The sequence below is a fragment of the Crotalus tigris genome, unplaced genomic scaffold (assembly GCF_016545835.1).
Source record: "Crotalus tigris isolate CLP2741 ecotype Arizona unplaced genomic scaffold, ASM1654583v1 scf7180000017903.3850313, whole genome shotgun sequence".
Classification (NCBI taxonomy): Eukaryota; Metazoa; Chordata; class Lepidosauria; order Squamata; family Viperidae; genus Crotalus; species Crotalus tigris.
Window position 1 is genome coordinate 3,470,574 of NW_024096713.1, and position 25,628 is coordinate 3,496,201.

The window sequence follows — 25,628 nt, forward strand, 5'->3', positions numbered from 1 at the left end:
ATTCAGAAAAAAGTAGGACTGTTGGGTGGATGGGAATCAGATCAGGCACAACTCATATATATGTTCAACATAATATAGATATCCCCTGTTGGATTGAAGTTATGGGTTAATTCATTATTTGTGTTATTGAAATTAAAAATATGAATAGTATTGAAGAAGCTTCTTGGATGAGAAGTTAAACATATTCAAGGAAAAACAAAGGAAGTCCAGTTCCCTTTTGAAAAAAACACATTTGGGATATAAGTAATACTATTTATTTATTTATTTATTTATTTGCCTTTGTAGACCTCTCCTGATAAAGTAGACTATGAGTATAGTGAGTTGCTATTATATCAAAATCAAGTTCTTCGAGAAGCAGGTCTTTATAAAGAAGCTTTGGATCATCTTGGAACCTATGAAAAGCAAATCTGTGACAAGTTAGCCGTTGAGGAAACTAAAGGTAACTGGGCTATTGAAATTCTCTTGCATCTAAAACTCTTTACAAATAAAAATGTTTTTGTGGTAAGATTGATTTAAATGTCTGAGGAATGAAATCACTGCCAGTTCTCCATATAATCAGTGCTACTGATATAATTATATGTTGTTCCATGAGTAATAGAAATAATTACTCATTTGTTCTGACAAATTATTAATAGTTTGATAACTAGAAAGAATGAGGCTGGCGAGAACCTTTCTCAAATTTAAATATTATAAAGTAGTTCAAATCAGAGTAATATTTTACTAGGTAATATTACAAAAATCTTTCATCAGTATATATTCTGAAAATTGAACAGGACCTGACCCTTCAATTTGACTTACCAACCAGTCAGTTTTCTTAGTTTCCTAATCTCCATATCTCCAGTATTTGTTCTCCTTGTATTCCTAGTACATATTAACAGGAATAGGCATGTTACATGCTTTTAACATGACTTTCACTATCCTTGCCCAAAGTTGATTTCTTCCTTAATAGTTGCTATAGCTATGGAAGAATTGAATAAAACTCGTTTATTTAATAAAAAATTCTGTTCTTCAAAATGAGTTTCCTTTTTATTTGGGAGTGCACTCAGAGTTCCTCCCAAGTTGTGATTTGTAAAGTGACAGAAAAGGGAAATTGTTATAATCAATAATTATATTCAGTTTTGTCTTAGCTCTGCTCATGCCCCAACAAGTCATTTAGTTTGGTCAACAAACTAAACTTAAGTGTGGTGCTCCGACCAACAAATTGTGCTTTTTAAAAAACTTGTTGACTTGATCAAAGTTTACTAGACTATTGAGTTTCTGCACTTTTCATGAAGGTATCAGTAGAAGTTTCTGTGAATGAAGTGTTCCAGAGAATTTCAGAATATTCTGTTTTGTGTCTTATAAATTCTATTAATATATAAAAGATAGTGTTTCAGCAAGTGCGTCTATCTATTCTTTTTGCTGTTTTGTCTAAGTAATTTTTTTTCTTGGCTTGTTGCTACAGTTTAAAGCAGATAAACTGTGTATGTAAACGTGTTTTTTTTTCTTTCATAAGGAGTTACTTGGCACAAATGGAAATTAGAACATTGATTTTATTGGTAAATGTAAACAGTACCCTATCATGGTTGATTGATAACTCTGCATTTTTAACAGGAGAACTTCTGTTACAACTCTACAGGCTGGAAGAGGCAGCTGAGATTTATAGAGGATTGCAAGAAAGAAATCCTGAAAATTGGGCTTATTATAAAGGTTTGGAAAAAGCACTTAAACCAGGTAATGATAAGCTTTATGGAGGTGTAAGTAGCTCGCATTTTATATGTAAAAAATTAAGGATTAGTAAAAACAAAGAAAACATGTTAATATCTTTTCACAATTTGAAAAATTATAGAATTTGAAAAAAATATTGAGTACAAATGGATGAGGTTCATATGAATTGGATTTTGTATTTACTTGTCTCCTGGGAGTATAGTAGTGCAGATTCTTACAGATTGTTGTGATCTGGAAAAAGATATGGCTGCTTTTATGATGAAAAGTTTGTTATCATATTGATGTATTCTTGTTGCTTTTTATTGTTTATTTTACTATTCTATTATTTTACTTCTATTTTGTTTACACTCTTTTCATTTCTTCCTTTTTATTCTTGTAAGCTGCCTAGAGTAGTTCCATAGCAAGATAGGTGGCAAATAAATGTAACAAATAAATAAATTTTAAAAAAGGTGCAGTTTTATATGCTCTTCTGCATTCCAGAATGCAAAGTTTGACATAAAATTAATGTCAGCTATTTATTTCAAGGATGAATAGGCTAGTCCTTATAAACAGCAATGAAAACAAGCCTCAAACTTGCACATATTACTCTTTTACTTGTCAGGTGTTGATTTTGAATCAAGGGTCATTCTAATTGAAAAATACCTCAATAAAAACAATATCACTATTATGAATATGGCAGAAAACCTGAGATAACACTGGTAAAGGTCGCACCTTAGAGCCACCTCAAGATGACATGAGGACAAGGCCACATTCTCTATATTGTATATGGAGGTGTCTCTATAAAGCAGTTTATGGTTATTCCTGTGTAAAAGTCAGGATAAGATGTGGAGGAAGGAGAGGTGTTTAAGTCTCACGTCACCTCATCTGCTGATTAAAAGTGGAGCATTAGAAAATCATAGCCAAAGTGAATGTTGGTTGCCATCCTGGCGGATATACCCAGAATGATTGGAAGATGGTATTAAGTTTCATACTGGTCTCAGCTGAGTATGTTAATTCACCAGATGTTTAACTTATTCAGGATTTGGTTTACTGACAGAAGGCTTTCAAAGATAATTCTGCTATTTTAGTGTCTGTTTAGACAAAGAAGAAACTATATACCTATAGAAGGTTTGCCCCCCCCCCAGAATGCATAGAAGTCAAAGTATTTTGTATCCTCAAAATTAGAGGGTTTTCTGTGCCTTTCCAAAGCAGAATGCCTTGGGATGCAGATGATCTGTGTTCTCAGAACAGTTCTCTCTAGCCCAGAAACCATGGGTTCTTACCTCACGCAGTTTCATTCCTTGCAAGTAGTAAGATACCAAGAATTCCTGATAGTTTTCTCTGCTTTGATGCTGGATTGAAACACTCCATCTAAAGATATCCTTTTAAAAGTTCTAAAATGACATATTACATCATTCATTTATGGAAATAATCAGCTATCACAGTGATACAGGAAATAGATTTGACTTTGTTGGGAAGCTGGTCAAAACAAATCAGATTAAAATATTTAGGAGTATTTCCCTTCCTGTAGCTATGCCATCTTTCAGGCCCTGGGCAATAATTATTTTCTTGAATGAATCTGTTCTTACTCTGTAATGCCAGTGGAATCCAAAATGAAATAGACCAATCATAACTTGTTTGATCATGGACGAGAAAGCTAATAAGTAATTTACCTTTAGACCAAAACTATTATTGTAAAGAAATTCCATGATGTATGCTCTTCCTTCATTTCATTCATTTTACTATATGCTCATTGCATTTAATTTTGAAAAAAAGGCAAATAATTATAATGCTTATAACATTAAAGTTTGAAACTGTAATTAATGCTAATAGAATATCCACTTTTTTCTTTTTTTTATCTACATTTATTACTACTCCAAGGCACATAATAAAATATTAGGAATCTAAGCATATTATATAAATACTGTATCAAAATAACATATTGTACAAAAAATGAGAAGATGGAATAATAGATGATTTATGTGGCATTAATCTGTATTCATATCAGAAGCATCTACAAAGCTAACCAAAGGGTGCTTCTGGATTGAAAGGATTTTCTGGTGACAACACCCTTGTCCAGGAACACCCAATTGTCAGAAGTAATGCAATCTTCAAGGAGACTTCTCTCATGTCCCCCAGATTTAATAGAGGATTGAGCTAGTTCTATGTTAACATTATACTTTTAGTTTCTACAAATATCATTCACTTCTATGAATGTCAGTGTGTTCTATATATTCTTTTCTGATTTTATTACACTGCTATACTTTTGGTTTAACTTTATCATATCTTTTGGTTATTACATGTGTATGTGCCTCTGCGTGAGATTTTTAAAAAGAGAGAGAAAGCTGTTTTGACTTGTGTAACAATAGAGGAGATAGGAAACTAGGGTGATAAGTCAATGAAAGGAAGATGGCATGTCTGTGATCAATAAGAACAGTGTTTTGCTTATTAGAATATTGCTGAGATCAGATTCACAGGATCCGGCTTTTAAAATTGTGCTTAAAATTTGGCCTGAGTAATTGCTGTTTAAGAAAACATAATGATGATCATTTTTGCCAAAATGGTGGTTATAACTGAATGGCACCGAAGAATTATCACTTCAATATTTAGCCAAATTAATTCTGTTTCGATTCTATAGCTTCTGTTATATTTTAAAATCTGTGGCAGTTAATGTAAGATTTGATTGGCAGCTTATATTGGATGTGAGTCTATAACAACATGATTTTGTTATTCTAGCTAATATGTTAGAGAGGTTCAAAATCTATGAAGAAGCCTGGACTAAATATCCAAGAGGGCTCGTTCCAAGACGACTGCCATTAAACTTTTTATCGGGTAAGTTTTGTTTGGATACTTCAACCTATCTGTGAAAGAGACAGGGAGGATTATTTTGGTGTTATATCTTTTATCATTATCTTTGGTTTTAAAATGTCAGAAATGTTCTATTTAGCCTGGCATAGACATTATAAAGTACCAGACCAGCTATGCTAGCCAGGTATAGAATTGTAATTCTAATTCAGTACATCTGATTGTTGGTGTTCATCATTGGAAAAGTGTGTGGCATTTGTTTGGTTTGAAACAACATGTTTGCATCAGAATTCACACATATTTTTCTTTAGGTGACAAGTTCAAGGAATGCTTGGACAAATTTCTGAGGATGAATTTCAGCAAAGGCTGCCCGCCAGTTTTCAATACATTACGGTCACTATACAAGGATAAAGAAAAGGTTTGTCATGTATTTTAATGATTTGGACAGTTTTCTAGTACAATTTTCAATCAAATAGTATACCAACTGTAATTATTTTTGTTATAAAAATATTCATGTAATGGGCCAGTGAGTATTTCTGCATATCGGTTAAAGTTTTTCCCTTTGTAAATGTTTTCAGACATCAACTATGGGAATAAATTTCATTGGGATGAAGGTAGCTATGTATAGGCAGGAGTAGATCTTTGGAGTTCTAAAATTCGTCCTAGGCAGAAATTTCTTTTCTGTCTTTATTATTTGAGCTTCACCAGAAGATTTTAAAGAACTTGTTTACAATTTCCAGGCTTTAATAAAGAAACATATTTTATGTATTTGCATTATGAAAACCCTGAGAGATAATTGAGTTTAATTTAATCCCAACTTAGCATTTATAGGGAAGTAGAAAATGAGACCTGTATATTTTATAGAACAAAAAGTTGATTTTCTATGAAAAAAAATGTTTTTCAAAGCTGAGAGGTAGGTGGATGCTTCTCTAGAGCTGTAAACCGCCCCCCATACCATGTCAAAACTTTTCTGATAATACTACAATATCTTAAAACAAAAGGTAAGTTAATAGAGTACAAAATAATTTTCTGTTATGTATTTCTAGAAAAAAGGATGAACACCCAAAGTTACAGGTGTCAATATTAGTCTAAATGCAGGGGTTTTGAAAAACGTGAATGTAGACAAGGGAAGATAACTACTTATGAAAACAAGGCTAATTCTAATCTGCTATCTAAAAATGATATAATATGATCATCCAGTAAATAGTACCATAGTCTTCATTTAGCAACTGGGTCAGATAGTGACTTTTTTCAAATTCAGCATAATAAATGGCAGTTTATTTTCTTTTTTTATAACAAGTTTTTATTGGTTTTCCAGTTTTAAATTTAAGTATTTGGAAAGCAGTGTGGTGATTGGGCAATTAATAGTACAATAACAAAATCTTTAGTACATATCTCTGGTTACATCATCAAAAAAATCCTTCTTTATTTCCCTTAACATTTACCATACCATATTTAAGCTAATAGGTTTCTAGTTGTAACAAGTTCAGATAAAACATTCTCATATTTTTACTTATACATATCCATATCCTGTGTTTAAATTTTACCTAATTTTTAATTAGAATGTTCAAATTTAACCTTTAATATCCATAGTATTTAAATTCCGGGTAACCCAAATTTCCTTTATTTCACTCTATAAAAATTATAATATCTAAAATATGCCTATTACTTACTTAAATATATTCTTATTTTATTTCATAAGCATTTTCTATTTCTCATCCTAGTATATCACTACTTTCTAATGGAGCATCCTTCATTGTCTCAAATCCATCATTTGTGCTATCTAGGCTAAACAATGATTCAAAGCTGTTTCCTAATAGTTTTCATTTCCCTTATAAAACTAAATCCTCAATATTAGGCCAATTAATCCCTTATTTTTTATCATTTCCCAACAATAGTTAAATCTAATAATTGTATTTCCCTTCATCTCAGAATCTCCCTTAGCCCATCAGTTGAGACTTTAGGATCCTCTCTAATACTGTAAGTCAAAAGACCCCATTTTTAAAATCTAACTCTAGGTTTCTTTTTATGCCAATCAGGCTTCCATACCAATGCCTCTAGATTATCAGATAGATCTCCCTTCATTCTTGTGCATGCTATCATCTAGTTATCAATTTTCCAGAGGGATTGGCCCATTTATGGTCATCAAGTTGGCAGTTCATTTTCTGACCAATGCATACATATAGGACAACAAAAGCTTTTCAGTATGATTAAGGTCTGATCAGTTTCAGGCAGCAGTTGCCATCTGGTTCTACTCAACTAATTAAGGACCAGAGCTGAGCTTGTTAACTTGGGCTTAGCACTTTAGGTAAGCTCAGAAATGGTTTATTTAAGCAATTATTGCCTTACTAGAGGGCAAAACAGGAGGGCAAAAAGTGCAGGCACAGGACATTACAAGAGAGAACATATCTGAATGAGACTGCAGCAACTAATCATCTTCACAATATCTCTGTATCTGTCAGTCACATGTTCACTTAGCAGACATTTTGCTTAATGACTGAAATGTCGGAACCCTTTGCAGTCACGAAACAAGAGCTACCTGCAATTGTTGCCTCTGACCTGAGATAAATAGATGAATGAATGGATAAACAGACCGAAAAGATATAAACAGATTATAGGATATGGATTTTGAAGTCTATCATGGCTGTAATTTTGCTGGTGTGAGCCAGACATGGGAATGAAGGAAAAGGGGAGGAGAGCTCTTTGTGGTCTTGAAAGACAGCTGCCATGAGGCCTGTTGAACTGATGGGTATATTCAATAGAATCCTATTGATAGACTGAGGTATATAGATATACTAGAGCCAGAATAACCCAAAACTGAAGAGAGAGAAGGAAAGGAATGAAGAGTAAAAATTTGTTGCTGGAGTGGAAGGAGATGCCAGAGAAGAGCTGGAGAGTAGAATGAGGTGAACAGGGCAAGTTTCAGTTCCTGTTTGATGTAAGAAGACTGAGAGGGATGAACTCCATCCAAGATTTCAGACCATGAAGGGTGGTTGCAAGCTGCAGCTTCATACTAGGTCCTGGACAGAGCAGAGAAGGAAATTGGCTGCCAGAATAATAACTCTGGTATTGGGGGGGGGGGGGAACTGGACAAAAAAGCCTAAAAAAGGAGGAGGGAACAGAGAAAAAAGGAAGCAGGAGATGTAAAGAGGGAAAAGTTGCTGGTAGGGAACATAGGAAGTAACATTATTCGCCCTGTTGTAAATACCTTCTGTAATATAGTAAAGAAGGAGTAAAAAGTGCCCAGTCATGTGTTACTGTGTCCATTGCCAGCTTTATTTGAAACATCTCTGGTTCAAAAAGAAACCCCATCATATTGTGATGCAGATACATTACATACTTGTTTTTAGATTTCCAAAGAATAATGCATATGTTCTGCAATCCACTGAACTAAAATGTATATATATTTATATATTTACACATAGGTGACAATAATAGAGGAACTGGTAGTGGGTTATGAAACTTCTTTGAAAGGTTGCAGGCTATTTAATCCAAATGGTAAGTACTATGGCACTGTGATATTCGTATTGACAGTAATCACTTATTTCATGAAAAAAATACGCTGATTTGGATCATCAAGCAGTTTTTGCAGTTATAATATGTAATTTTGATATCTCCATTTCCATTACTTATTTCCATAAACTGCAGATATATTCAGGACCAGGATTAACTTGAACATAGGATATGTTTTAACTGGTACCTTTGTGTAAGATGATTGGGGCAAGTTTGGATTATCAATATTATTTTAGCAGTAGATGAACTAATCATTCAAATAGTCAGATCTGGTCTCCATTTTCATTTTAGTGTTATAGCTATGGCCTTGAAATGTCTTCCCAAAATTATATTAAAATAAGTTTTGATATATGCTTTTCATGAAATATAAACTCAACAGAAATATATAGCACATTGTCCATGAAATATTCTTAAAAGAGAAAATGGAATATGTCTTGTTTGGTTAACTTTATATAATCACTGCATATTAGATTACTGGTCACAAGCGTTAGTTATATAGCCTAAAATTTAAAAAAAAAAAACTATAACATTTTGTCCAAATAGATGATGGTAAAGAAGAACCTCCAACAACTTTACTCTGGGTCCAGTACTACTTGGCACAGCATTATGACAAAATTGGGCAGCCATCCATAGCTCTAGACTATATAAATGCTGCAATAGAAAGCACGCCTACCTTGATAGAACTGTTCCTTGTGAAAGCTAAAATCTATAAGGTAAATTTTCATTGTGTTGGAAATCAGCTATCTCTGTGGAACTATTGGCCAGCTGTCTACTGTTTTTTCTTTTGTTTTAAACTTTACATTTTAGAGAATTTAAATAATATTTTTGAAGAATTACAAAATTATAAAGAAAATATTTCTAAAATTATTCAGGTTACAATTTATGTATATTTGCTTGGGAATAAATTATGTTAAGCTATAGGACTTCTGACTAAATACATTTTATGCTTCCACATTTAATTTTTGAAAGAATAATTTATGGGACAACATAATATTGTCATCTGTATCTTTTTTATTCTGACATTTTTATAATATCGAAAAATGATGGGCCAAACTGCAGTTAATGTTATATATCTCACTTGTTTCTCTCCTGTCGTTTAAGCATGCTGGAAATATAAAAGAAGCTGCAAGATGGATGGATGAGGCTCAGGCACTGGACACAGCTGATAGATTTATCAACTCAAAATGTGCAAAGTATATGTTAAAAGCCAACTTGATAAAAGAAGCTGAAGAAATGTGTTCTAAATTTACAAGGGTTTGTTCAGCTCGTATTTTTTTTACTTTTATATATGGCAGTTAAAGAGTGTCAGCCATTACATAGGTCAGGGGTCCCCAACCCCCAGTCCGTGGACCGGCACCGGGCCGCAGCATGCCAGAAGCCAGTCTGCGCAAACAAGCAAAGCCCCATCCGCAGGATGCAGGCAGTACATGAAACCACGCCCCCTCCAGTCCACGGAAAATCTTCTCTCCATGGAACCGGTCCCTGGTGCCCAAAAGGTTGGGGACCTCTGACATAGGTGGTTAACATAGACAGACAGACAGACTCTCATACTAGAAATAAATATAAAAGGCAAGAGTTTTGTTTAAGTTGAGCTTAACTCTTGATGACTCCGTACGTAGCATTTTATTTTTATAAGTTTGTTTAATCCACTTTGAAAGTAATTAGTTACACATCAGTACATCTTACAATAATGTATAACATATCTTTCATGCTTTGCTTTTAAAAAGTGATTTTAATATCTCTTGTGACTTTTCCGTATGGTCCAGTATCTGGGAGAGACCAATTGTGGGGGTTCTTATATCATATGTCTATGATCTTCCCTTATGTTTTTCTAAGCTAAAGAACTCCAGATTTAATCTTTTTATTTAAGAAGTTGCTGCAGTCATTTCTGAGTTTTGGTTCCTCGAAACTTTATATATTTTTCTGTTTTCTATTCCAGTATGCAATTAAAGGATTAAAAAAAAACCTGTTAACATATTGCATTTTCACAAAGCAACATTGTTGGTTAGTTGCAGCCAGTTGTTACCTGATCAATGTATGTCTGATGTTTTTATGATGAACTTCCTCTCCTCCTAACTGCTAGTGGGAATGGAACATATAGAATTCTGAATCTTTTGCATTTGGATCTATGGGTGTATGTGGCTGCATTTCATAGCAGCATATTTTTCTTGTGCTAAGAGCTGCTCATTATAAAAAAAATCTTCAGGATAAAAAAATAACAATGCCTGACATTCCTATTTTTTTCTTTCTAGGAAGGAACATCAGCAGTGGAAAACCTGAATGAAATGCAGTGTATGTGGTTCCAGACAGAATATGCCCAAGCTTATAAAACAATGAATAAATTTGGAGAAGCACTTAAAAAATGTCATGAAATTGAGAGAGTAGGTATTTAATGACTTCACATTAATACTTCTTGTCTTATTTTTCAGGAATAAGATTTGAAACAATATTTTGGTTGTAAGGCCTTATTTGTGTTGTATGGTATATTTTTGTTTTCATTCATATTTAATAATGGGAAGTACTATTTTATTTCTTTGTAAGATCACATAATTCTGTGTTTTTCTATGTAAATTAATGGTCTGTAGGTGTGTAGAGAAAAAAATAATTTCTGTAGGCAATCTTTCTTTGTCTCACCCTTTTCTCCTCCTCTGCCTGCAGAGTAGAGATTGGAGAGAAAGAGATTTCAAGTGATTACTGTGAGTTTTTTGTGAGCATGCTGTACCTCCCAGCCCTAGGCTGCTGACACGGATCACATGGCTTTTGATGTATAGAAAAACAAACAGCTTACTCTCTTGAAATCCCTCTCCAGTTTTTCTGCTCTGCAGGAGTGGAAAGACTCAGACAAAAGAGAAATTGTCTACAACACAGGTGTCAAACTCGCCACGTCACATGACGTGTTGCGATGTATTGTGACTCTTTGCATTACCAGCAATGGGGTGGGTGCGGCTTTGGTATGATGAAACCGGCCCACAAGCCAGCAGTTTGACACCCCTGGTCTACAAAAATTGGTGCAGTTTCATTGTAGGCAAACAGCTTACTTTCTTGCAAAACTTTTGTCTCCAATTAACCTGCTCTTGGGGGGGGGGAGACAGGTCAGGCACCTATAACATGTATTTATTGTAATTACTCATGAGAGAGATACTGCAAAGATTATAGTCAAATGATTTAGCACCACTGTAACTTTGAACAGTAACTGAATGGTCAGTAGTAAGGACTACCTGTGGCCTCTCATAATTGCCATGCCAATTTTTAAAACCTGGTTTTGGCCCTCATGACTTGACTGTTGGGTTGGTAACTCTTAGGCAGAGATTTCTGCCCTGCCATGTTATCTGATATCCTTTTAAACTACAAATTTCAAGGACTGGATCTGATGCTTAATTGTTTCTGTGTTATATGCTAAATTTTGGGTACTTAATGTGCTTGTATTAGCAGTATCCATCTTTATGGTGCTAAATTCAGTTTTAAAACCTCAATAGTCATTTCCAAGTTAAGTGTGTACTATTGTGATATTGGATGCTTGCTAGATAATTACGTATTATGTTAGCATTTTGTAGAAATCACAGATGACCAGTTTGACTTCCACACATACTGTATGAGGAAAATTACACTTCGGTCATACGTAGACTTATTAAAACTAGAAGATGTACTTCGACAGCACCCATTTTATTTTAAAGCTGCAAGAATTGCAATAGAAATATACTTGAAGCTCCATGATAACCCTCTGACAGATGAAAATAAAGAACATGAAACTGATACAGGTATAAAACATATAGCCTCTTCTGCATGTATGCTACATAACTTTTTCAGATTGCTCTTCCTGCTGTTTTAAGAGGCAGAATTGTTGGGGACAATACAGGTAGTCCTTCACTTACAATGAAAATTGAGCCTAAAGTTTATGTTGCTAAATGAGATATTTAAGTGAGTTTTGCCCCATTTTACAACCTTTCTTGCCACAGTTGTTAAGTGAATCACTACAGTTGTTAAATTAGTAACATGGTTGTAAAGTGAATCTGGTTTCTCCATTGACTTTGCTTGTCAGAAGGTCACAAGAGGTAATCATGTGGCCCCGGGACACTGCAATCGTCACAAATATAAGTCAGTTGCCAAGCATTTTAATTTTGACCATGGCGATGCTTCAAAGTTCGTAAGTGTGAAAAATGGTTACTTTTTTCAGTGCCATTTCAGTAAATAAACTGTTGTCAAGTCAAGGATTATCTGTATTCTTAAAAACCTTATACTTCATTGTTTTTAAAATCAGCTACAAACTGTCAAAAACTGTATAATATAACATTTTCAAGAATTACAGTACTATATTGGTCAGCTAAAAGCAGAAATTCATAAAAGTGAATAGCACTTCAGTTGATGTGACAGCACAGAGCTTAAAAGTGGGGATTTGTAAATTTATCAAATTTCTAAGGTCTAACATTTCTAATTTCATAATGACCTGGGTGATATATAGTAATAAAACAGATTCAGAACAATATAACAAAATGTTTTAAAATGTAAAAAAAAAGCAATAAAACAAATTGGACATAAAACATTCCTATAAGAAGCTTGTTACTATCCTACCCCAAATCCTGGAGGAAGAGTCAGGTTTTTAGAGGCCTTTTAAATGAGGATAGCATAGGCATCTATAGAAATCTTTTGGGGGAGAGCTGCTGTTCATTCTCTGCAACACAGAAGGACATGTTCCTATTTTCCATCAGATTATGCTATTATTGGTTAAATAAAGCAAAGCATGGCAAGTTCATCCAGTTGTATAGAATGGGCAGGCCTTGTGCAATGAAAGGCTTTATAGGTAATAGCCACTTTGAATTGCACCTGGAAGCCAACTGATAGTATAGCTTATGAAATAGATATCTTATGTAAGCATATTATAGCATCCCCTCGACTGCTTATGCTATTGCATAGCTGCTCTTGAAAACCAATTGCAGCTTCCTGTGGTCTTCAAGAGCAGCCCCATGTAGAATATATTGCAGTAGTTCACATGTGAAGTGATCAAGGGATGACTGTCTAAAAGGCCTCGCAGGCTTGGAACAGGCCTAGATGCTATACAAGATGAATCTGAAAGTGCTATCCCAGCTACAGCTGCCACTTGCTCCTTGAGTAGGAGCTGCATGTCCAAAACAAAACCCAAATTGTGCACTAGTCTCTAACAAGGAAATAAGTCCCATTCAGGACTAAAGATGAAAAACTTGCTCAAAATATTCACAACCACTTTATTTTAAGAATAGTTAAGCTGAGTCTTCCCTCTTATTCCACAACTTCCACACACTGAGACAAGAAGTTGACATCAAGTGCCTGGCATGTGGTCAAGTTATACAACTGAGTATCATGATATCTGACCTGACTGATAACCTTGCCCACTGATGTCATGTAATGTTAAACAGGAGGTCAAGAGTTCCATGGCATTACACACACCAGAAGCCCTGGGCTCAATCTGTCAACCCTCCCTCTTCAGTAAAAACTGACTGGAATTAATCAAGAGATAGGAAGAGAACCACTATATAATACAATCACCCCCCCCCTCCAGTCCTCATAGGTAGTGAGATGAAAGGTTGTACCATCCTTGCCAGAGAGCATGAACAAGCATAAGCAAATGCTGCCACAGTACTGAAAACTGACTAAAATGATACAGATATTGTATTTCATGCAGGGCCTTAAGTATTTTTGAAAGGTTGAAGACTGAGCAAAAGTCTCTGCAGGCTATTAAGTTCTATAATGACTCCTAGTAAAGGAGTGTATTTTTGCTTCCTTCAACATAAGCAGAACTGTTCTTCTTTCAAAGAGGTCAACACCAGAGGGCAACAATGTAAGTGCTTTGGAGAAGATCAAATTAGGGAGTTGGTTATATATTTAGAAGTCAATTGTGAGCTTGAAAGATTTGAACTAGAAAACTTAAATAGATGCTTAATTTGAAAAAGAAATAAAAAATGGATTTTCTTGATACACAACCAAGTGTGTTTCTCTATGAAGCAAATATGTCTGATAAAGAGTTAAAGAAGCTACGCAATAAACAAAGGAGAGCTCAGAAAAAAGCTCAACTGGAAGAAGAAAAAAAGAATGCTGAAAAAGAGAAGCAGCAACGAAACCAGAAAAAGAAAAAAGATGATGATGATGAAGAAATTGGAGGGCCGAAGGAAGAGCTTATTCCTGATAAATTGGCAAAGGTACAAAATTATAGTATATTAAATGACCATGCATTTCTATAGAGCCCTATTTAAATCTCATGTTAAAAACTAATTATGGATTATTCATCGATGTCTGTTAAATATGAAATTGTGTCATTGCCATGATTTACATCAGCAGTCCCCGGTCATCAGACCAGTACTGGTCTATGTCCTTTGGGAACTGCCGCTCGCCACCATTGCTGGTCTGCGGAGCCAGAAAGATTGGGGACCTCTGATTTACATCATATATATAATGGCTTCATTGTGCAAATATCATGAGGCAAATGCTGTAAATCACTATAGAAATTTGTTTTGTTATATCCATATCTGCTAAACTAAAGTTTCATTATTAAAAATATTACTTTGCAATATATATCATTTTAAGAATGACTATTCAATAAACTTTTGAATGGCCACTCAGCTAGAGTTAATAATTCCAGTATACATCTTGATACATGCTTTTGCAACAAGGCATATCAGAGCTCTTGTAGAATCTGATATAGTTTTCTAGTATTAAAGAGATATTTAACAAATTAGGTCATTAACTGAAGAGTAGCAGTTCTGAATATTCATATAAAAATGTTTGGCCAATATAAGGATAGGCCATAAAGTTTGTCCTTCACTAATTTTTATATTGAGGTTAAAATAAGGGACTGTGTGGGACCTAAAAAAAAAGGTATACTTCTAATAGCATGCTATATTTAACAGAAGCTACTGAGTTAGATTGTTAGAAGATTAGAAAGGTAAGGACTTGGTAGGAACTGATTTTTAATTTTTATTTTTGAAAGAGAATTTATTGAAAAGCAATAGAAATCTAAACAGGATTAATTTCACTTTTCTACCTCTTTCAGATTGTTAAAATAGTCTCTTCTGTTTTTTATTAATGGCCTCACTGTGAACAGGCACGATGGATGTTAATTTTCTGGAATACTCAAGCAGCTAATGCTTTCCCAACCAAACTCTGGTTCTCTCCTGGAGATGAACATAGTATTATAACATATGTGATTTGCTTATTTTTTATAAAATTATTTTTATTTGTTTTTTATAAAATAAGCTAAATTCTTACAGCTATATCATTTACTGCACAGATAAACACTAAAGTTTGTACTATATATGGACAATGCTGATAATGTATGAGAGAAAATAGTATATATTATAAATTTTATCATCTATTATTTATGTATTACTGTTACTATATACATCAGGTAAAACAATGCATAAAACATAATGTATTGTATCATGGTTTTACTGAACATCTTGAGCTGACATCCATTATCTACCGGAAAAAAAGTGATAAAGCCCCAAGATAATTGGTTCCATTAGGAGTGAAAGTATCCAGAGAATAAATCTTTCTCTCCACCACAACATAAGAATTAAGCAGCATCTTACAATGATGAAAGTTTGTAAACTCTTTAAAACAATTGTGCAGTATTATAACTTGTGATGTGAACTTCATCTGAGTTGTTAATAGTTAAGATTCTGATTAAACAAGCGAAATACTGTATTAACTACATTTAATAACATCGATGGCCTTTATTAGAAAATGTACGTGGAATTTTAAATATGATAACTGGTGTCACTTCCTTTAGCACAATTACTTCAACCAACTATTTTCAGTACCTGTTAATTAATCCTGCTCATCTTTCTAAAGGTGTTTGGGTCATGAACTGCTTCAAGCTATTGCTCCTTTGAGATCTCTTGCCCAATTTTAGTTGGATGAAGGTCATTTGGCTATTCTAAAATGTCAGATTTCTGTCTCTTTGGCCATTATGCTGTAAATTCATGTATGTGTTGTTAGAAACAAGGCACCTTTGTTAAATTTTGGCTTGCAGATGGATACACTAAAATTATCCAGTAGAATTTGCCAGTATAATACAGAATTTGAACTGTCCAGATCCTGAGATTCCCACTGCTATGCTTCGCTCCTGGAATAATATCCCTTTGTTAAAATGCTTTTTTTTTTTTCATTTTCCACAAACATAATGTTTCTCATTAATGTTCAAAAGTTCACTCTCATCTCATCTGTCCACAGAAAATAATTCCTCTAGTCTGCTAGATCAAGGTGATCTTTAGTTAAAGATGAAGTTATATTTTCTCAATTATCTGCCTGATAGAGGTTTAAGTCTTTGATACTGGTTTTGTAGTCCTTAGAGGAATAAAAGTATGTATTGAGGTCTACAGATATATTTTGATCAGGGCGTCATTTGTTTCCATAGTCATGTATTCTGAAAAGGAAACTGATGGTGGCAACCAACTTTTTTTTTTAAAAGGGAGAGCCTCTTAAATTTACACCTGATCTCAGCTTACTTGTTGGAGTATTTGACACAACTGATACTCCTAAAGGAGGCAATTATCTTGAGACTATCATTTTTTTTCCAGTAGATAATGGATGTTGGCTCAAGATATTCAGTAAAACCATGATACAGTACGTTGTGTTTTATGCATTGTTTTACCTGATGTATTTAGTAATAGGATATTAAACTCTGGTCACATTGTAAGTCACTGTACTGTAGGACCAAAGATAGTTCTAACAGATTTACAAATTTTCCCTTATCATACTACTTTTTCCCAACAGTAATGAAAGACAGTTATCACTTAAAAGGAAGAAGGGGTAGATTTGAAGTGCAACTAGGTCTATTTCTTCAACTTGGTGACATTAGGTATTAAGAGGCTCTTTCTTTTCTTTTGGCATATATTTAATAGAATAATTCATCTCCATAAGTATTTTGATCTCCTTGATTTTTTAAAAAAATTTGAAAGATTTTTCTTCCCAATTTTAGGTTGAAGCACCTTTGGAGGAAGCAATTAAGTTTTTAACTCCGTTGAAGAATTTGGTGAAGAACAAAATAGAAACCCATCTTTTTGCCTTTGAAATTTACTTCAGGAAAGGTAAATGAAAATTACTATAGCCTAGGAATGAGCAGTGATATATTTTCAAGTGTAAAGTCATTTTTCTAAAGAGAAACATGCAGAATTTGGAAAGAACATGAATCTATCAATTTTCTTTACTCCGTACTTTTTTGTTTACCTTGAATTATTCATATATAAATGTGCATGTGTACAGTGGTCAAATCTTTCCCAACTATTTAAAAATTACATTCAGTTTGAAAATATGATAATTGAATAAAATCTGTATTATTATTTAAGCATTACTTTATGTACATTAGTCACTACAGCTTAAGCAGGAGTCAGCAATTTTCACAAATAAAAATAAAATCAAATAGGAAAATTAATCAAAGTCTGACTAGCCAAATTAAAACACCTAAAATCCTGTAACATTTGATGGACTCTTTAAGATTTTGATAATATTAAAAACATTTAATATTAATATTTTTAATTTTAAGCTGTGTTTTATTGATTCAGTCTGAGATGCCCGCTGAGCTATTTGAATAAAGATTTCCTTAACTTTGCCTTGGTTAAAACTATGCCATATGCAGTTCAATGCTAACAGTAAGAGTGTACCTGTCAGTTAAGTACATTTTGGCAATATGCCATACCTATGAAGTCCAGTTTTGCCATATGCAGGTTCTCCTTATTCTGTGCCAGCTGTAAGTTGTTCACATTTCACCAGCTATGATATATATGATCTGTACTATACTGACAATGAAGTCAGGATGTATATGTTTATTCTAATTCTAATTTCAAATTGTATTTATACTTGTAAAGCATAATTGGGTGTTCTGATTATGGAAATTATTTTGTAATTTTGTCTTAAACAGAAAAATTTCTTCTTATGCTACAGTCTGTGAAGAGAGCGTTTGCTATTGATCCTAATCATCCATGGCTTCATGAGTGTAAGATACATCTCTTCAGCAGTGGTATGAAGCTATCTTATGTTATCTAGTAGTCAAACTTCTAGAAGAGATGTAATTAGCTTTTGCTAATAAAGGAAATTAATGATTTATTCAGATACATATTATTTCTTTTTATTTATTATTGAGTTATTTAAAATGACAATAGGATTTGCATAGTATGATAAAATGTACTTTAGGCTATTAAAAATGTATATATAACTTAATGTAACAAGCTCATTTAAACATTTGTTATTGCTATGTATATTTCTAATGCCTCTTTTACTCAGTTTATCCTTTGAAATAAAGAATTATGTGGCATTTTTTAAAAAAAAATAGTTTCTATATCTGCAAATCCATTTTTTATAAATTCAGGTAAGCAGTACTCAACAGTTTACTGAACTAAAATATTTGATGAAATACAGGAATATTAATGGAAAAAACAATTGGCCTGAGCTTAGGTTGTTGTGAAGGTAGATTGTTGGAAGCACTTTTTACTATGCCTTTTGAGTTCTCAATTTAAAAGATGTTAACTATTCCCAAATGTTTGTCGAAGTTCATTTTTATATCTTGTATTTCTTTGCTCAATTATGTATCAATATTTTTATCCCTCACTAAATATACAGTACTCCCCAGCACTTTTCATGTCTGAAAATCTATCATAATCCCTTTGAAATTTATATTCAGCAACAAATGTTGTCTCCTGTTTAAGATACTGTATCTTGAGTTGCAAGCAAACATAACATTCAGGCGAGTAAATTCTTTTCAGAATAAACAATATTGGGCTAGCTAAATGAATGATATGCCTCATTATAGTCTAGTTTTACACTGATATCATTATAATTTTCAACATAAAGCCAGCCAACTTAATATCTTGTATTCTTTTATGAAAATGTAGAATTATTGGGCACAATGGAATAATCTGGATTACAGGAGAAACAGCATAACATAATAAATCTTAAAATATTAAAGCCTAATAGATTTTTCTGAAAGTAATTGTATGTTCTTAATACTGTAGTTTCTGAAAGTAAAGATCTACAAGAAACGGTCAGGACAGTGTTGAATCAAGAAATGAACCGACTTTTTGGGGCAACTAATCCAAAGAACATCAATGAAACTTTCCTTAAACAGCACTATAATTCTCTACCACATAGATTGTCTGGTATGTACTTTACTCTATATTTAAATTGGCTTTAGGATTTTTAGAATGATTTGCTGTCAACTATTGGCTACCTTTAATCATTGTTCTTCCTAGTATTTGTCCAATGTGGTTGCTTATTTTTGTACTGTGCTCATCTAGTTCTGACAGCAGTGCTATCACTGCATAATTTGATGAGGGGTATTGCTTATCAGAAAGTTTGCTGCAGAGCCTGACACTAATTTGGGCCTGAAAAGGAGTGGCTGGCCCAGGGTCAGCTGGCTTCCATGCCTGAGGGAGAATTAAAAGGAGTGGGTTTCTCCATTCCTAGTCCAGTAGCTTTGGGTACTTTTAAACAATATTATAATCATATTCTAATATTCATAATTTATTATTATTATAATAAAACATATACCATATGATTATCAATTTTGCATACTTTGGTAAGTATTTCTTTTGGGTGCAAATGAAGAATCACATGTTTGAATGCTGTCTCAAATTTAAACATGTTCTCTGCAAAGAAGTTACCCAGTGTTTAGTTCACATATCTGTTCTTAGTATTAGAATTGAAATGTATTGATTCTTTGAAATCCTAAAAGATATATAGCCTAATAACTTGATTCAAAAACAGCAAAATTAAAGAACAGTTTTTAGAAATAGCCTGTCAAATGCTACAGCTTCGTAGGTTTAGCAGAGAGTATTCTGAAATCAGAAATGTGAAATTACAGTTGAAGTATTAAAATAATATTTCTGTTGAATCATTTCTGATCAACTTTCCCCATAGATAACTTTCCAAAGTGACTGTAAGAGAAAGTATAACTTTCCAAAGAGGCTATAAGAAACCTCAGAATGAAGTTCAGAGTAACAAAATTTGTGGCATGTTTGCAATTAGTGAAGATTAAAAATAACCATTACCAAAGAAATAGTGAGCAGCTATGCTTTGTTCTCCCAGCTATAAAGCGCTAATAATTTGGGAATTGTTTCAGTCAGGTTATAAATGATACTAATTTCTGTGTCAATTTACATTTCTGATAAAGTACAAGAGATTTTTTTAAGTAGAGGCTTACATTGGCTTATAAGATGATTTAAATTTACCACACGAGAGACTCTTACTGCTAGGATAACTTTATTTTCACCAAAGCAAAGAACTATTTTTGTATCTTTGCAAAAATTGGATTTTCCATGTGCATTGAACCCTTTTCCAGATTTTGAGATAAGATAGTAGTAATAGTCAACATAGAAAGTCATGTATATACAAAGGGATGAGACATTGCTAAGTTGCTATGCTTGCTACGCTGTAAAGCACTTCCAACTGTCCAATGTGTTGCACATGCAACCTACCCTCAGTCATGTGACTGCAATGTGAGTGCTTGGCAACCTGTTCACCCTTATGACAAGTTGCTCCATTTGCAATCACCATTTGCAAACTTCTCTGCCAGCCTCCCCAAAGTCAGTGAGGGAAACCAGCAGGGGTTACAAGCTGCTGATGCCTGCCAAGAGGATTTCCTCTTACCTCTGAAAGAACTCCCCGCTGATCCATATCTGCTTGAGTCTCCGTAGCTAAAATCTAAGCAGGCACGGAGCTTAAAATCCTTCACTCCCTGCCTCTGGAGAGCTCTCTGTTGGTGGTGGTGGGGAACGGGGAGGGAGAGATCGGCTCAGGTTCCACACAGGTCTGGATCCTGGCTACTAAAATTTAAGCTCTAAATCCCTTTATCAGAGATAAGGAGTCTGTGCATTCCTGGACCCTGGCTGCTCAAATCCAAATATAGGTAGTCCTCGACTTATGACCACAATTGAGCCCCTTTAAGACATTTGTTAAATTAGGTTTTGCCCCATTTTACAACCTTTCTTGCCCCAATTGTTAAGTGAATCACTGCACTTGTTAAATTAAGTGGTTATGTGGTGGTTAAGTAAATCTGGCTTCCCCATTGACTTTGCTTGTCAGAAGGTGATCACATGACCCTGAACTATTGCAACTGTCATAAATATGAGTCAGTTGCCAAGCATCTGAATTTTGATCACATGACTATGGGGAAACTGTAATGGCTGTATGTGTGAAAAATGGGTGCAAGTCCCTTTTTCAGTGATGTTGTAACTTCAAATGGTCACTAAATGAGCTGTCATAAGTCAAAGACTACCTGTAGCATGGGTCTTTTAAAATTTTTCTCTCCCCACCTTTGCGAAGCTCTTCACAGAAGCAAGGAAAGAAGGCTGTGTGCATGCTTGGCCCTCCGCAGCCGAAATCCAAACATGCACAGATCCAGAGAGCCCCACAGAGGCAGGGAGAGAAGGACTTTAAATTTTATGTCCACCTGGATTTCAGCAGCCACAACAGGGAGTGCTGGGATTGCGGTTGTTGAATGAAGTGATGAGATGGGTGTCTCATATTATAACCACTTTGCTGCAGGACCAAGACTCTGGTCACAATTGTGGTCATTAAAGAAAGACTACCTATATTGCCCTCTTCTTTGGCTGTAAGAGGCCATAAAATGCATTAGGCATTTAATAAAATATTATAAATTTGTTTTAATTTTTTATTGATTTATTTATTCAATTTATATAGACGCCTAACTCAAACAAGCAAATCTGGGCAGCGAACAGTCATAAAACAATTAAAAATAGTAATAGTATAGTACAAAATATATATGACAGCCAAGAAAAAAAATAGTCTTTTATGTGTTTATTGTAAACTGTTCGAGAGAATTCAGTATCCAAGAATAATATAACAGATATATTCTGATTTGTAATCTACAGAATGATATGTGCATTATATGGAAAGTTGAGTATTGGGTTTTAACCCAAAGTATTTTCACTAAAGTTTGGTTCATTGGATATTTCTACTGGCAAAAGGGAGAGCCAGTCCTAATCCATTTTTCCTTAATACCGCAGCACCTACACTCTAAAGCTCTAGAAGGTTGCAGGATCTCCTGGAAAAACATGGAGGTCGTAATTGAACAAACATTCTGCCTCAGCTCTAACAATGGGAGCTGCAATGAATTAAAGTCCTTCTATTCCCAGAAAAGGACATTGTTATCTATACCTAGGCCTTTATAAATAGAGGTGAAAGAAAAAATCAGTCAGCACTTCTTTTCTTGTATATGATCAGGATTTGTAATTATCTAAATGTGTCTGTGGACAAGTATTTTTATTTCTGCTTTTAGCTGCCAAAATGGTATACTATTTGGATTCTACAAGCCAGAAAAGAGCTGTGGAACTGGCAACTTCACTTGATGAATCTCTAGCAAACCGAAATCTTCAGGTAAATTTGATATATTGTCTTCCTATCAGGCAGCCTTTTCAAATTTCAAACAAAATAGCCCATGGAACTACTAACATTTAGCAATTTTCTAAGGAGCAAAATGTTTAAGCCTTACATATAACAATATGCACAAACATCTTAACAGAATTAGCAGTTATCTCAATTGTTGAAATGCAGGATCTTTTAAAACACGTATTTTTTTCTTTTAGACATGCATGGAGGTATTGGAAGCATTGAATGATGGTAGCCTAGGAGACTGTAAAGAAGCAGTTGAAATGTACAGAGCTAATTGTCATAAGCTTTTCCCATATGCTTTGGCTTTTATGCCTCCTGGATATGAAGAAGATATGAAGATCACAGTTAATGGAGACATATCTGCAGAAACTGAAGAACTGGCCAATGAAATATGAACTTTAAAAGGAGTGGAATGATTTTGGACTGTATCTGGTGTATAATATTTTTGTCACGCACCTGCTGAATTGTTCTAACTTACAGAGAATGGAAGGAGAAAAAAAGTTGCCTTCAAAGTTTTACTTTTTTTATCCTGCTGACGAAGTATATAATATAAAGTAATGTATGGCTGGAAATAGATGGCTCAATTAAAGAAAATTAAAGAAAAGCTAAGCACTGCTAAAATTGAAAAGTATCCCTTATCTACATACCCAGGTTTTTAAACTAATTTATATGGAATCTGAAGGCTTAACACCCCATTGGAGCAGGTGTGTGGCATAAATATTACTTTAAATTTGTCTTGTTGAGATAAGTATCTCAGACAGCAAAAATGCTGTTTTAGCACTGGATCCTTTTCACTGAGCACAAAAAGTTGTTGGGGCTTTAGCATCTGACTGATTTTGATACAGAGAAGATTCTACCCTTTGAAAGTATGCAATGTGAATCACTATTTGCAAACAAACCGACAACACATATTTAATGTTGTTGTAGAGACTGGGACTTAAAATATGAAGCAAAATAACGAAACATAAGGTGTTCAGTAAGCTTGTTGTGTCTCCGAAATTCACTGCACGTGATCAGTTTGGTGTTCTTGCACCACAGTTTTTAAATGAAGGAACTGGTTAGAATATATTTTTTTTAATTCAGTTTTGAAAAAAAAAATTGATGTTTAGGAGATGAGAATGACAACATTGTTGGCTAATTTTTTTAAAAAAACTGTAATGCAAGAACAAATGAATTATGCACTGTGATGTGGCACCAACTCATTAGAAAGACAGCATGTAGTTTTCACGTACAGTGAAAATATAAATGATATTCATTCAACTATGGATTGAAATTTTTAAGAGACGAACTCCTGACTCTGAATTTGACTGATTGAGAGACTAATTGTTTAAAACCTCAGCAGGCCTTGTTCACGTTATGCAGGAAAAAAAAGTGCTGCAGTTTAGATACCTCTGAAACTTTTCCACAGTGTCACAGGTTTGTAATACTTGAAGCCCTACATTTCTAAGAATATATTTCTTGCTCAGTTATTTCAGGCAAGCCCATGACTTTGTAACTTTTAAGGGGCCCATGATTTTTTTTCAATAACAGACCAGCTTCTTATCCCTGCAGTTACAGATGTAATTTCCTTTGTCAAACATAAGGTACCAAATATAATGCAATAAAATGTTTTGAAAAAGAGTTGTGTGACTATAGAATTTGAAAACTGCTGTCAGGAGATGTAGTGCAAGTTCAACATAACATACTACCATAAAAGTTTTATATTAGTGTTGGTGAAATCCCACAATGCATAATGCGACAGTGTTTGGAGACACTACCCCCCCCCTTGCTCTCCTTCAATAAAGCTAACCATAATGACTGCCATTGTGAACAGTAATTTGCAACTTGGCAATCATGGGTGCTCAAATTAGTAAATACCTCTGTGAAATATATCCCCACAAAGATAATGCTAATTTATATGAATTAACAAAGTTGCAATCAGAAATCTAAATTACAGTGTAGGAAATGTTAAAAACAAATGCAAGTATGAAAAATCAAGCAGCTAACACTTTGTGATTTTCATTGTTGTACATCTCTTTAGAGATATCATTACTCTTTCTGTGATAAGAACAATTTAAAAGATAAGTATTGACTGATCATTCATCGTCTAGAACCTTCATCTTTTGATATATGTGCATCTAAGAAAATTGTGTGGACCCTGTGGTTAATTTCTCCCTCATTTTCATGGGCCCAGTATATCTGACAAAATCTTTTCTGTGATTAGCCAAAAGATACTGTATTAACTATATTAATACAAAATGAGAGTCAAAGGGTAAAGCCTCTCAGTTCAAAAATCTTAGTAATTTTATTATTATGATTGGTTGATTATACACATTTGTTATTTACTGTTAATGCACAGTAACAAATACTGCCTGTAGCCATGAAACTACACTGCATTCTGCATTTTTTAGCTAAAAACCATACTGACAAACGATACGTTTTTACATGAGGGTTAATTTGAACCCTTTTTCTTCCTCCAATAATAGTTGATAATTTAAAATGATCAGATATCTCAAATTCTGTAGCAACTCTTTCCAAGCTGTCATTTCATTTATACTTACAATAAAGGGTATATTATAGCCCAGGCTTTTTATAGCCTACAATTTCATCAAGAACAGACAAATTTCCAGTAAGTTTAAAACAAATTTAATGTCTTAATTTTGTAAAAAGAAAAAAGGTCCCCAAGGATTCATAACAATTTTTATAAAACTATAGAAACTACAGAGTTACAAAAATATGCTGTTTCCTCCCATTTTGCAGAAATACTGAATATTTACAATATTGTTATTTGAAATGAAGATTAGATTTCCCAAAGTAATTTAAAACGAGATAATCATAATTATTTAATATTCCTGGGAAGCAGAGATAGAATTAAATTCAAGGTTATCTCATCAGATAAATAAGAAAAATTCCATTCTTGATAATGCTTGTATATTTAATCACCTTCATAGAGAAATTAAACCCTAGTTTAAAGTTAACTTTTTTCATATGCGACTGATATGAATGTATGTATATAAAGTGTAGTCGTGGAATGGTCTGGTGCTCAAATATAAAATCCTTTTCTAAGTTTTAGGTTCTTGCACTACAACTCTGATAAATACAAATATTGTCATTGTGGCTATGTGCAAATCATAATGAATAGATTAAGACTTTGGATTGTTACACTTCTAAGATTTGAATAATGAAAAAGCTGCCTGTGCATTCAGGTGGTAGTACCTATCCACTCTTACCATTGGATGGGTCATTTAAGCTGGATCAAAGTTGGTCAC

At 33.8% G+C, this 25,628-nt stretch overlaps 1 protein-coding gene across 1 annotated transcript in view; it reads left to right on the forward strand.

Moving 5' to 3' along the window:
• The window catches only part of NAA15 (N-alpha-acetyltransferase 15, NatA auxiliary subunit), a 40,724-nt gene extending 16,724 nt beyond the window's left edge, over positions 1-24,000 (forward strand). Inside the window, exons 6-20 of the mRNA XM_039344403.1 lie at positions 286-439; positions 1,594-1,713; positions 4,423-4,518; positions 4,803-4,909; positions 7,917-7,989; positions 8,548-8,717; positions 9,106-9,258; positions 10,257-10,385; positions 11,549-11,762; positions 13,981-14,174; positions 16,955-17,063; positions 17,894-17,992; positions 18,984-19,127; positions 22,268-22,365; positions 22,575-24,000. Of these exons, the coding sequence (XP_039200337.1) occupies positions 286-439; positions 1,594-1,713; positions 4,423-4,518; positions 4,803-4,909; positions 7,917-7,989; positions 8,548-8,717; positions 9,106-9,258; positions 10,257-10,385; positions 11,549-11,762; positions 13,981-14,174; positions 16,955-17,063; positions 17,894-17,992; positions 18,984-19,127; positions 22,268-22,365; positions 22,575-22,775 (2,061 nt within the window). The 3' untranslated portion in view covers positions 22,776-24,000. The remainder of the gene's footprint in view (positions 1-285; positions 440-1,593; positions 1,714-4,422; positions 4,519-4,802; positions 4,910-7,916; positions 7,990-8,547; positions 8,718-9,105; positions 9,259-10,256; positions 10,386-11,548; positions 11,763-13,980; positions 14,175-16,954; positions 17,064-17,893; positions 17,993-18,983; positions 19,128-22,267; positions 22,366-22,574) is intronic.
• Positions 24,001-25,628: the final 1,628 nt, after the last annotated feature.